The sequence below is a fragment of the Petromyzon marinus genome, chromosome 8 (assembly GCF_048934315.1).
Source record: "Petromyzon marinus isolate PM22_M1 ecotype Great Lakes invasive population chromosome 8, UKy_Petmar_22M1.pri1.0, whole genome shotgun sequence".
NCBI lineage: Eukaryota > Metazoa > Chordata > Hyperoartia > Petromyzontiformes > Petromyzontidae > Petromyzon > Petromyzon marinus.
This window is the reverse complement of record NC_133674.1, coordinates 17,331,019-17,344,113: the sequence shown is the minus strand read 5'-3', so window position 1 is coordinate 17,344,113 and position 13,095 is coordinate 17,331,019. Positions and strand designations below refer to the sequence as shown.

The 13,095-nt window shown below is 48.5% G+C and overlaps 1 protein-coding gene across 1 annotated transcript; it reads left to right on the top strand.

Annotated features, from left to right (window-relative positions):
* Window positions 1-1,614: 1,614 nt before the first annotated feature.
* LOC116940393 (bone morphogenetic protein 10-like) lies at window positions 1,615-8,736 on the top strand. Its single transcript, XM_076065710.1, has 2 exons — window positions 1,615-2,910; window positions 4,581-8,736. Exons 1-2 carry the CDS (start codon window positions 2,496-2,498, stop codon window positions 5,624-5,626), a joined length of 1,461 nt encoding a protein of 486 aa, XP_075921825.1. The 5' UTR covers window positions 1,615-2,495; the 3' UTR covers window positions 5,627-8,736.
* Window positions 8,737-13,095: the final 4,359 nt, after the last annotated feature.

The window sequence follows — 13,095 nt, the reverse complement described above, 5'->3', positions numbered from 1 at the left end:
ACGGACCCAGGCTCAAAGCGTGCTTCGCTTCTGAGAGCCGACGAGATCGGGCTCATTGCGGTGGGTGATTGGGTCGTCAGCTGACTGCAGGACCCATGAAACAATGGCAGGAATTGCTGGTCTATTCTGAAGAAGAATGATACGCTCGTTCGTGCGTCTGTCTGTAATGTACCGGGACATACAGGAAAATAATAAAAAAAAAGTTTGGACGGGTTCTGTGTCCTGTTCTTTCCGACAGCAGAAAATCCGTGGTTGCCACTGCAGAGAACCGAAAAGAAACAAGTTGTAACTCATTATAAATCAACAAGTTCTCACACGCGCCGTAGCCTATTCATTCCCACGAACAGAGAAAAAGGTCGCGCGTCCATTGAGTTCAGTCGCAGTCGCAGTGGGCAGAGCGTGCCAGCCTCCCTCGGTGCGTCTCTCGAAGTGCAGCTTCACCCTCCTGCACGAGTCTTGACTTGTGCAGGAGGATGAAGGCTCCTTCCCAGTGTTTACTGCACAAGCAATTGTGTTGTGCTTGTTCATGGGATGAAGTTTATTGTAGTTGAGATGCAATCGTGAATTGTTGTAATTTATTTTGGTCATATATATGAGCAAAAATCATTATTTCTACATGAAATTAGCAAATGATCAGTCCCCTGTACACGTTCGCAATGTTTTTACCGAGCAAGTTCAGCGGTTTCCTGCTCGTAGAACATGATGACAATGCGTACCATCTGCGGTGGAATATTTTTTAGCGATACTTAACTCCTTATAAAAGCCAATTCAAAGTAAATTGTACGTGGTTACCTTGTTTTAAATTGTTTAAAATATCCTAATGGATGGCGCTGTAATATAGCAGCTAAACTAAACTGTTTTATTCTACCAGTTAAGACGGACTGAGCTACATCACTCTTTTTCAGAAGCGACCTGGTCACAAATGATAGCCCGACGAGAAGTGGCTTATCACGTGGCACTTTATAGCAGCCAAAGACTCTAAACGCATCTTGATTCTAAATGTGAAGGGAAAAACTGGAGGACCCTCAGAAAATGCCATGCAATCATGGGGAGAGTGACACGCAAACTCCAATTATACAGCATGCGTCAAGATCGGGATCGAACCCACGACCTTCTGTATACCAGGGAGTTAACATCCTGCCACTGTGGCGTTCCATCGTGGTAAGATGTACTGTGTTCTGAACCCGGCCTCGAAGTTCGATTCCTAGACACGACTAACAATACGACTAACATGTTCAATTTATATCTGAACGTGCCCTGGGCTCCGCTACCATTCCCTGATCGATCCCGCATCGACTAGCGTCGTGAAGTATACGGTCAAATAATCCCAAAATCCTAAATAGTATTGGAGAGGGCATTCATCCATCCGTGCTAACCTCTGATGCGCACGATTGGCAACGCACGATGCGAAACAAGTTCTACATACGAACATTAGTGGATTAACAAACATCTGCAGGTCATGAATCGGTTACTAAGTGTGTCTATGATGCGTCCGCTCTCACGTGTGGAAGAGATATTGTCTCTCATGGGAGGCCTAAATTACATTTCTCCCGACGCACAACCTCGCGCGGGTCACGTGCGACCGAGTTGGCGACGTCGTTGCTATTGTTCAAGACGTTGAAGTTCGGTTGACGAGCTGAATTTCCAGGGGGGCAGCTTAAACCACGCGTTTATGAGATGATTTTTTTTTGCCTCGCAAAATAGCACTGGGCGACACTCTCACATCCGTTGGGTCACGGGAAGCCAAAAATGTTGAAATGGCGCAAATGTCTGCGCAATGAGACGCTTCCACACGGCTCATCGGAAGAATGTTAACAGATAACACGTGCCGACCTCTCCCGCCTGTAACCCTGCTGCACCCGTTTTACCTTCATAGCCGCCCCCCACTGCCGCTGCGTAAGGAGATAAAAGTGACGTCCCGTACGGCGAGCACCGCGTGCCCGTTACGCGTTGTGAAGTGAGAGGAGCTGGTGACCTCTCCCACTCTCTCTGTCTCACACGACCGCTTGCCCTCCCGGTATTATACTTCGCGTCGTTCGCCAAAGGCGGTCACCTCCCCCCGCAAGTCATAAAACAATGTCACAACGATGAGCACATCATCATCATCATTGCCTCGCTGAGAATACTTGTCCACACAGTCTCAGTTACAGCAGTGAGTGAGTGGCTGAGTGGTGGGGAGCGGGCAGGGCAGGGGGGGGGGGGTGGTGGCGGCGAGCGAAAATAAAAAAATACATTTCTTATAAATAAATAAAAACAGCCCATCGTGGCTTCTTCCTTCCATTAGCGTCAGCTGTTTACAATAAGTTCATTAAACGGGACGGGAGCAGCAGATAAGCGCGACAGAATTCATCGGCAGAAGATAAGTGAGCACTCGCTCGCTGCCGCGGGGATCCCGTTGTACCGCGGCCGAGCGTGCGAGTTGAGTCGCACACACGGCGAGACAAACGCAGCCCCCGGCGGAGCGCAGATCCGTCGCTCCACCGCAGGGGAGAACCATGCGCAGAGCCTCAACCCTGCTGTTCCTCGTCCACACCTTCAATCTCCTCGTGTGCTCCGTGTCCTGCAAGCCCGTGGCCGAGGCCAATGGCGAGGAACCGACCGAGAGGCGGCAGTTGGAGCGACGAGGTGCCGCCGCCGCCGCCGCTGCAGCCGCCGCCGCCGTCGACGAGGAGGAGACGGGGGCGGCTGCCCGTCCATCCGGAGAGACGCGGCGTGACGAGCGGCTGGCGTCCATCGTGGAGAGCATGAAGGAGGAGTTCCTGAGGAGCCTCAATCTCTCCGGTATTCCTCTCCACGAGCCCTCCTCGTCCGAACCGCCGCCGCAGTTCATGGTCGACCTGTACAACAGATTCGCCAATGACAGATCGTCCATGCCGTCGTCGAACATCGTGCGCAGCTTCAAGAACGAAGGTGGGTGAGCCTCGGGTTGCGTCGCGGGGGGGTGGGGGGGAGGTTTGCGTGTTGGGGTCAAAATTCAGCAGGGATCGATTCAACGTCGCAAAACGCTGTTATGTTTTTTGGGGGGGGGGGGGGGTGGGTCAGGCTTCGAAGTTGAATATTCCTACTGAAATGCCTAAACACCTTGGATAATATGTAAGAGGAGGGGTGGGGGGTAAAAACCACAGTCTCATGTGATTTTCGCAACTTTAATCGAGTTGACACCGTCAGCAGCAGCAGCCACGTCAATCTACTGTTGGATGAAGGCCTCCCAAAGCTGTTGTCATCTCACACGGTCCTGCGATGCAGACATTCAAACGCCGCCAGACCCAAAACCGCCCGGCCCTTTTTGTTTTGTTTATATGTATGTATGCATTGTCAAGATATGCTCGGTAAATACATGGGTTGTCGAGCATGCTTCCGCGTCTGCCTTCACCAACTTGACCGTCGCTGTGGGCTCTGGGTCAGACGACCCTCGCGAGCGGAGCGTCGTGCGGAGGCACTCGTCCAGCGGGTAGATCGACCGCAGGGCCGCTGTAGATGCTCGTCGGACATTGCGCCACGCGTCGCTAATTACGCTCGAGCAACGTGACCCGACGTTTGCCAAAACGATCTCTCTCTCTCTCTCGTTGAACGGAACAGAATGGACAGAACCGGGAAGGCGCGGTGGGCAGTTGTTCACGGGGTGACTGCGCGCTCAGTGTTCACACACCCCACGTGCACACTCCACCACCACCCCCTAACCTCGTGTCTCTTTGCTTACTCGCGGAGTTTACCGGAGCCTCGATATGACGATTGAGGCAAGAACGTGACACTGTTCACGTTCGACTCTCGACGTTTCGCGACTATAAAACAATACGCAAACACAACGCGTACATTACGGCCTGCATACAAAATATAATATAAATATAACAATACCACGTTAAGTTTGCTGGCAATGACGGACGCGTAGCATATACGTGTTGAAATTATAGTTTGTTTGTTTGTTTATTTCTACATTGTATAAATGCATTTGCCTAGCGTGAGTGGCATGAGCAGTTTATGTTGGTAAATATATCTGTGTATATATGCTGGGGAGAGCTGGCGCCAATGACCCGAACACTGAACGATTAATCCAACGACATGAGTTGGATTCCGAGTCACGGCTAACATCAGGGGATCTAACCCCCCGTCCCCCTTCCCCCACATCTCGCCAATAGCTTCACCTACCATCTCTGACTAGAGTGGTGAAGTATAATCAAGCGTTACCCTTTTACCCAGAAGGGCCTTGCGTCCTGGCTAATTGGGCTATACACTGCACCAAAGCAAAATGGTTAATAACAAGTAGTGAGCCTTACCAAACATTGTCGACAGAAAGGCAACGCACGTCAAACAATTAACAGAGTTGTCACGTGGCACCTTTATTAATTGGCCCTGACGGGTGGAGGAGGGTGTACGACACACATTTTACGCATTACGTTGAAACATCGCCTTCAGTCTGCAACAACAACTGTTTAGTCTGCAACAACAACTGTTTATCTCACTGAACGTACAGATTACTCCACGATCAGCGTGGACTTCAATCGATAGCTCCCAGTCTCAAAACGCGCCCCGTCTCACACAAACACCCGCGCGTGCCGCCCGTTGCCCTCTGCCCGTCCCAGATTCGTCCTCGTTCCGAACGGAGGAAGACGCCGTGAGGCAGCACGCCCTGCTCTTTAACGTGTCGCTCCCGCCGCACGAGCTCGTCACCATGGCCGAGTTGAAGCTGCGCTCCGTGCTGGACAGCGACCATCGCCTCCTGCCCGAGCACGCGAAGCCCTTGCAGAGGAGCGTGTCCGTGTACGAGGTGTGCGACGAGGAGGAGGAGGAAGGCAGCCCGGTGTCGGGTCGCACGGTACTCTCCTTCCTCGCGTCTCGCACGGTCGTGGGTCGCGGCGGCGGTGGCGATGAAGACGCCGCAGCTGGCGGCGGCGGCGCCTGGGAGACTTTCGACATCACGAGCACCGTGCAGCGCTGGGCCCGCACGGGGAAGAGCACGCACAGGCTGGAGGTGCACATCGAGACGCTGGAGGAGGCGAGGTACCGGAGAAGCTCCGACGGCCAAGGCGACGGCGTCGGGGCGACGGCGGCCTCCGAGCCTCAGCCGGGTGAGCCGCTGCTCGTCGTCTTCTCCGACGACCGGAGTCGCGGCAGGGCTACGCAGAGGCAGGCGGAGCTGGACGAGATGATCGATCACGAGCGAGAGGAGCCGCTCCTCCTGCAGGAGGTGCTCGGCGCGGGCGAGGCGGCGGCCCACGGGCTCGGCGACGTGGTGGAGGAGGTGCTGAACGTGCGCCAGAACATCCTGAGCTACGAGACGCTGTCGAGGTACCGGCGGCACGCGAAGAGAAACTATTGCAAGCGCACGCCGCTCTTCGTGAGCTTCAAGGAGATCGGATGGGACTCTTGGATTATCGCGCCGCCGGGCTACGACGCGTACGAGTGCACCGGCCAGTGCATCTTCCCGCTGACCGACCACCTCAGCCCCACCAAACACGCCATCGTGAAGACGCTCATGCACCTGGCGCACCCCGACAAGGTGGCCAAGGCGTGCTGCGTGCCCACGAAGCTTGACTCCATCTCCATCCTGTACAGGGACGAGGCGGGCGTCGTGACGTACAAGTATAAGTACGAGGGCATGGTGGTGTCGGAATGCGGCTGCAGATAGTGCTAAGCCGCCACGTGCACTGTTTACCTGATGGTCGAAGTGAGAGCGCGCGTTTTGTCTGCGACTATCTCGCCCGCTGGCCATCTGTAAGGTGTCTGTAAGCGTGCGCCAAGGCGTTGTGAAATAAGTGGGCTGTCTCGTGCCTGGGTCATCTGCTTGGCGTCAGTGCCTCTGGCAGAGACAATCTGCGGGCACATTTGGAGATAGCGGTGCCCGCGCGTTATTTGCAGAGCGTCCCCCATTTACTAAAGGGGCTTCTGCTGATTATTCCGCACGGAGGACCTTTTTGCGTATGCTGTTGTTGTTGTTGCTGTTTAAATTGTGTGCATCCGAAGCGGACCGATGTTACGCGAGCAGATGTGCGAGGCACGGAATGGGGCCGCGTGGTTGACAGCACCTTGGGGATAGCCACGCGCAGCGCTAAGAGCAGAGCCACCACCCGGTTTAGTTTCCGTAGATAATTTGAGCTTCAGCCTAACAATGGTCCGGCCCAGATCGCCGCGCCGCGAAATCACATTCGGGGCTTGAGTGCGCGTGCAATTCAAAGTGAGCGCATCTAAATGTGAATCGGGCAAGAAGAAAACGGTGGCGTGCGTACGCCGTGGGCTTTTGTCGCTCGCTCCAACGCGCGTTGGTCCTCGGAAATGTTTAATTAGCAATAATAGCGGCATCGCTCGCAGCAGCCGTGGAAAAGCGTGGAAAAGCGTGGAAAAGCGCGAACCAGAACTCCGTGATCGACGTGACCTTGATTTCAAAAGGGTGAGCCCCGCATAACAACGCCACTTTATACCGAAGTTGAATTCCCAATTGAATTGTCATTACGAGAGCGAACGTGCCCTCCCTCCGCCCGTTGCGCACGGACGGACAACCAAACGGCAGACTCTAAATTGAACCTTCAGGTTTGAAAGCGTTAATTAAAGGTCCGAGCAGAAGTTTCCAGCTGCGGAATGAAGCTCATGTCTTCGTCTTAGGGATCTCGTAGCTGCATGATTTGGTAATCGGCTCTTGGCCTTGTTGGTAGTGAAGGCGTAAAATTGCAATTGTCCCTGTAACCGAACGTAGTTTAGAGTCAGATATGAACTGACGAACATTCATCTCTCGTTGACTCGTCACTATAGTCTGTGTAGAATGCGTAAAAGTCGAGCACGCTTCATATCGAATGGTTTCGAAACTTCTAGACATGTCAGCGCGTCGAACAGGTCACATTTAAAATTCGATTTAAAGCTTTCGTGACTGCAAGGATTCATCTTCTTTGGTTCTTTCGGTAAAGTCACGTACTCTCATTCTACGTGACTTTACCGAAAGAACCAAAGAAGAGGTCACATTTAACCATACGCTGGCTGGATAATCGGCGTTCGCTTTGGAACAGTGGCGCAATGGCTAGTCCAGTGGCTCTACGAAACTGACGATCTAGATTTAAAGTTTTCGTGACTGCAGGGATCCATACTCTTCGGTTCTTTCAGTAAAGTCACTTAGTAGGTATAAAATAAACTGACAATGGCTAGCGCAAGTGGCGCTATGAAACTGGCAACCCAAGTTCGATTCCCGGGCACGGCTAACATCAGCGTTGAGTGACATCTGGGTCCTTGGTTTGGATCTCACTACTCCCGACCTTCATGAACATGCCAACGCGGTGGGCGTGCTTGGGTAGGACACGTGGCTAGGGTCAGGGGACGATGATCGACGGACGAGAACCCGGGGACAGGAAGGCAGCGAGAAGAACCACGCACGAGAGGACGGCCGTCGGAGCAGCGACGGAGCGATGAGGTGCACCGCGCGCGATCGGGAGCGAGACGGATCGTGGCATCATAGCACGTCGAGGCATGTCGAGGACACTGCCGGATGAAGGAAGCCTCCATCGTGGATGAAGCAGGCCTTCATCCAGCTGTGGATAGATCATTGCCGATGACGACGATGATGATGATAGTGGCGATGTTTGGCAATGGAGGTATTTGCATGCCCGTATAGGCAACATGGAACAAGAGTTACGTGCGCTTCAATGCGAAGATTAATTTATTGGTACGATACTGACACACAGTTATAGATGTATATGATTTGTTACGTCCAAGATGTATAATCACGTATTTAAGCTATTGTAAAAATCATAAACTGCGCTACAAAACACCTTTATGCGGACGCAAATGATTTATTAAGGACACGGTTATCTAACCATATAGGCTGATAAGACGAGCACACTAACATCAGCGGTGAGTGATATCGGAACAAGTAGTGGTCCCCCAACCCCGCTCCTTCACCAACCCACATTGACCAGCGAGGTGAAGTATGGTCAAACAACCGCCCCATGACCACCGACACACGGCATCGTGTGGTGACCTTCATCGAGCAGTGGATTGACAAAAAAAAGGCTGTAAATTATTTTGATTCATTTGTATAATTGTTTTTTATTTTCTCGGCTAAAAAAAATGTGCTATCTATAAATTATGAATGTACATGTCAGTACGCTTTCAAACACCGCGTGTATTCTGTATATATATATAGGCCTAATCTTTTCAACCCGTGCAAAATATTATTTATATATATTAAACTTTAAAGTTCATCGATCACACAATACTCCAGCCACCAAAAGTCACCGCTGGATGATAACGTAACATCGGCTTCTATACCGTGACAACTTCACCAGTCGCCTTATAAGTGTGCATACTATATATGTGACCCGCGTATGTTTTTCTGTATCTCAGGACAATGTAAATGTGTACAGTAGATTGCTAATTTAAGTTTAAGATGAAACTAACGCGTACCTTATTTAAAACTCGCGCGCGAGTGTGTGTGTAAGATTGTTTCCATGATATTATTATTGTCATCATTATTATTATTTGAAGCGCTTGACGGTATTACGAAGTTGCTTTGGCCTACGCGTGTGACGTATTGTACAATTTAAAACATGCAAAACAAGCCAAGAGTATATATATATTCACGTGCTTGTCATAACTTTCGCTACTATGAAAACCGTGACTCCTATTTATTTCAATATCTGTCGCTACTTCCCCCCCTCGTTACCCGCTCCCCCATAGAGCCTTTGCCGATGGCGTTCTTGCGAGCTGTAAAAATTCATATTGGAACAATAAAACCAGACCAATGCAAAAATAAAATTGACCGGCAAGCCAATTTAATACGCGGAACACGTATTGGCTTTTGGCGTGCTCACGTCAATGATGACACATGCACCCGTACATTATTGTTACATTTAAAAAAACACACACACACAAACTCAGTTTATTTCCTTGCAGTATAGCTTGCTCAGGGGGCCGACAGCTCTTCAGAAGTCGCTCGCAGCGGGCATGCCACTCGCCGTCGACGTTCGAGACGAAGCGGGCGAGCGGGCGAAACACGTGTAAATGTGTAAATATTTAACTTGCTGGAGGAAACTGCAGCTCATTAACTGATAAGAAGCCACCACATGCGTGTGTATGACACGTCAACCACACCGAGTCCCAGTGTGATAAAATGCAACAGAAAAGAAATAGCAGCAAAAAAAAAATGGTAGTTCAGGGAAAAAAAAAAAGAGAATTCCTTTCTCTTCAAATCGTCCGAAATGCACGGCTTGTTGTGATAGCGCGGGATTGCGTCTGCCTGCGAGGGCTGACTGAAAGCAGGAATCGACCTCCCCGTCGCCTTATCGGGCCGCGGAATTCGACAATTTCCTCCTATAGGACGTCACTGCATGCACTGCGGCACTGCCGGGGATCAGGCACACAAAAAAAAACAGTTTATATACAAAAAAAAATGTCGCTGCCACTGCTGTTGTATTTCCGAACGGAGCTCGCAAATTAGCTTCTGCTATGCGGCCCAGCTTCTAAAAGGCCCTGGCTGTCTCAGCTGACGCACGTCCACCATCCGCTGTGTGTCACACCAACCAAAGATTGAGCCCCCACCGATTGGCTGTGACCCAACTGACAAGGCGAATAGATAGAAGCTCGCTACGTGGGTTTATTTCTTCAAACAATGTTTTTCCCCCCCTCTCCCCTCCTCCAGATTATATTCCAGCTGGGCTATCTGCGTCATGACACGATATGAAGGAATGTCCGATTCTCGCAGAACCAAGTGTAACTTCGCCCCAGTGTTAGGTAGAAGTGGCCAGTATACACCATTTAACGAGGAGGTTAAATGTAGGTCCGTGGAGACGCGTGATATGACATTGCCTCCCTTGCAAGTACGACCTGCGTTGTACACGAAATAATTTAGAATACAAGAGAATGTCTTGAATGGTTAATTTCTAAACGCATCTCCATTATTGTTTTACCATACATTAACGCGCATTTTTGAATCCGGCTAAGAATGCGAATGTTAAACGTATAAGAAAATAAAATATATTTACTGGCAAGGAGAGTGACGAGATTGGGCTAGTGGAGACAGTGCAGAAATTTGCTCAAAATGTAATGACATTTTTAATAAATTGGCTAAAGGCAGGGGGAAACGTGAGATTATACATAGACCAATCAAAGCGTGAGACTAGACAAAGCCCAATCAAAACGTGAGACTAGACAAAGCCCAATCAAAACGTGAGCTTAGACATAGCCCAAACAACACGTGAGATTAGACATAGCCCAATCAAAACGTGAGATTAGACATAGCCCAATCATCACGTGAGATTAGACATAGCCCAATCAACACGTGAGACTAGACATAGCCCAATCAACACGTGAGGTTAGACATAGCCCAATCAACACGTGAGACTAGACATAGCCCAAACAACACGTGAGCTTAGACATAGCCCAATCAACACGTGAGATTATACAAAGCCCAATCAAAACGTGAGATTAGACATAGCCAAATTAACACGTGAGGTTAGACATAGCCTAATCAAAACGTGAGCTTAGACATAGCCCAATCAACACGTGAGATTATACAAAGCCCAATCAAAACGTGAGATTAGACATAGCCTAATCAACACGTGAGGTTAGACATAGCCCAATCAACACGTGAGCTTAGACATAGCCCAATAAAAACGTGAGATTAGGCATAGCCCAATCAACACGTGAGATTATACAAAGCCCAATCAAAACGTGAGATTAGACATAGCCCAATCAACACGTGAGATTAGACATAGCCCAATCAACACGTGAGATTATACAAAGCCCAATCAAAACGTGAGATTAGACATAGCTTGATCAACACGTGAGGTTAGACATAGCCCAATCAACACGTGAGATTATACATAGCCCAAACAACACGTGAGCTTAGACATAGCCCAATCAACACGTGAGATTATACAAAGCCCAATCAAAACGTGAGATTAGGCATAGCCCAATCAACACGTGAGCTTAGACATAGCCCAATCAAAACGTGAGATTAGACATAGCCCAATCAACACGTGAGGTTAGACATAGCCCAATCAACACGTGAGATTAGACATAGCCCAATCAACACGTGAGATTAGACATAGCCCAATCAACACGTGAGATTAGACATAGCCCAATCAACACGTGAGGTTAGACACAGCCCAAACAACACGTGAGCTTAGACATAGCCCAATCAACACGTGAGATTATACATAGCCCAATTAACACGTGAGGTTAGACATAGCCAAATTAACACGTGAGGTTAGACATAGCCTAATCAAAACGTGAGCTTAGACATAGCCTAATCATAACGTGAGCTTAGACATAGCCCAATCAGCACGTGAGATTAGATATTGCCCAATAAAAACGTGAGATTAGGCATGGCCCAATCAAAACGTGAGAATAGACATAGCCGAATCATCACGTGAGATTAGACATAGCCCAATAAAAACGTGAGATTAGACATTGCCCAATAAAAACGTGAGATTAGGCATAGCCCAATCAAAAAGTGAGATTAGATATAGCCCAATCATCACGTGAGATTAGACATAGTCCAATAAAAACGTGAGATTAGACACAGCCCAATAAAAACGTGAGATTAGACATTGCCCAATCAACACGTGAGATTAGACATAGCCGAATCGAACAATTTCCAGGGATTATTTTTTGGTACAGGATATTAATCAATGTTTCCATGCAACTCAGCTTCAAGCGACATTGAAATGTCGACGCAGTCAGGGAGGCGATGCGATTCCAAAATCGAGGGGCACGAACCGAGATCACAGAAGTAGTTATGCGAGATGACATCACTGGATTTGAGGTCCATTGAATTGCCTCGAATCCACACTTGGCAGTGCATGCCCTGTCGGCTGTAGGGCTGTTCGTCGCATGGCAATCAAGAAAAACGAGTGTGGTGACTTTATTTATCATTGAATAAAACAAAAATATTATGCTTGTTTAAAAGAGTAATTTCTGACTGGGTTGAGACCATCAACTCACTGCACTTGAGAATGGGGCTGAATCTCAATTCCTGGCCAGAGATGACATCAGTCACGAGTGGTGTCTGCACCAGCGCCCCCGAATTATCCATTCTTAATGCATGTTAGTCAACAGACCCAAGTGCGATAATTCACGGGACACGTGTAAAATAGTACAGTACCGAACATAAAAACACAATCACCAACATTGAAACAAAGCAAATTTTAATAAAGAATTAAAGCTTTCGTGACTGCATACATTACTCATTGTTTTTTCGGTAAAGTCACGTATGTAGAAATACCATAAAATTATATTAAATAAATCAATCACGACGTTTCGACCGCAACACAAGCGATCTTCATCAGGTGTAAAAAACAAATAGCGAGGGAGCATATAGGGTGACATCAACGCAACACATAGAGAGCGTTAAACTGCACGGAGGTAAATACATCAAGAAGACGAGAGACGAGAATTAATCAAAACTAAGAAAAAATTACGTGAAAAAACCAATGAGTAATTTATGCAGTCACGAAAGCTTTACTTCTTTATTAACACACTTCTACGGGGAAGTTACCTTTACAATTCTGTCTGGTTTTGCATCACATATTTTTTTCTTAGGTTTGTTGAATTCTCGTCTCTCGTCTTCTTGTTGAATTTACCTCCGTGCAGTTTAACGCTCTCTATGTGTTGCGTTGATGTCACCCTATATGCTCCCTCGCTATTCATTTTTTACACCTGATGAAGATCGCTTGTGTTGTGGTCGAAACGTCGTGATTGATTTATTTTAATATAATTTTATGGTATTTCTACATACGTGACTTTACCGAAAAAAACAATGACTAAAGCAAATTTTGTTTGAAAAGTTTGGAATGTTTAGTATGACCTCGTCTTCTTTCTGTCTCCGCTGAACTGACTTGACCTCTTGAAAATAAAAACAACTCACCGACTTTCCACTACGTTGCACAGAAGAAACATCGCTTCTAGATTTAAAGCTTTCGTGATTGCAATGATCCATACTCTTTGGTTCTATTCGGTAAAGTCACGTAGGTAAAAAATAAAACAACAACAAAAAATCACGACGTTTCGGCCACAACACAAGCGGCCTTCATCAGGTGAAGGGATCAGGCTGTCTCGAGGACAGCGCTGGAGTGGAACACAGCCACGCTCTGACCGCGACCTTTAAGCTGTGTG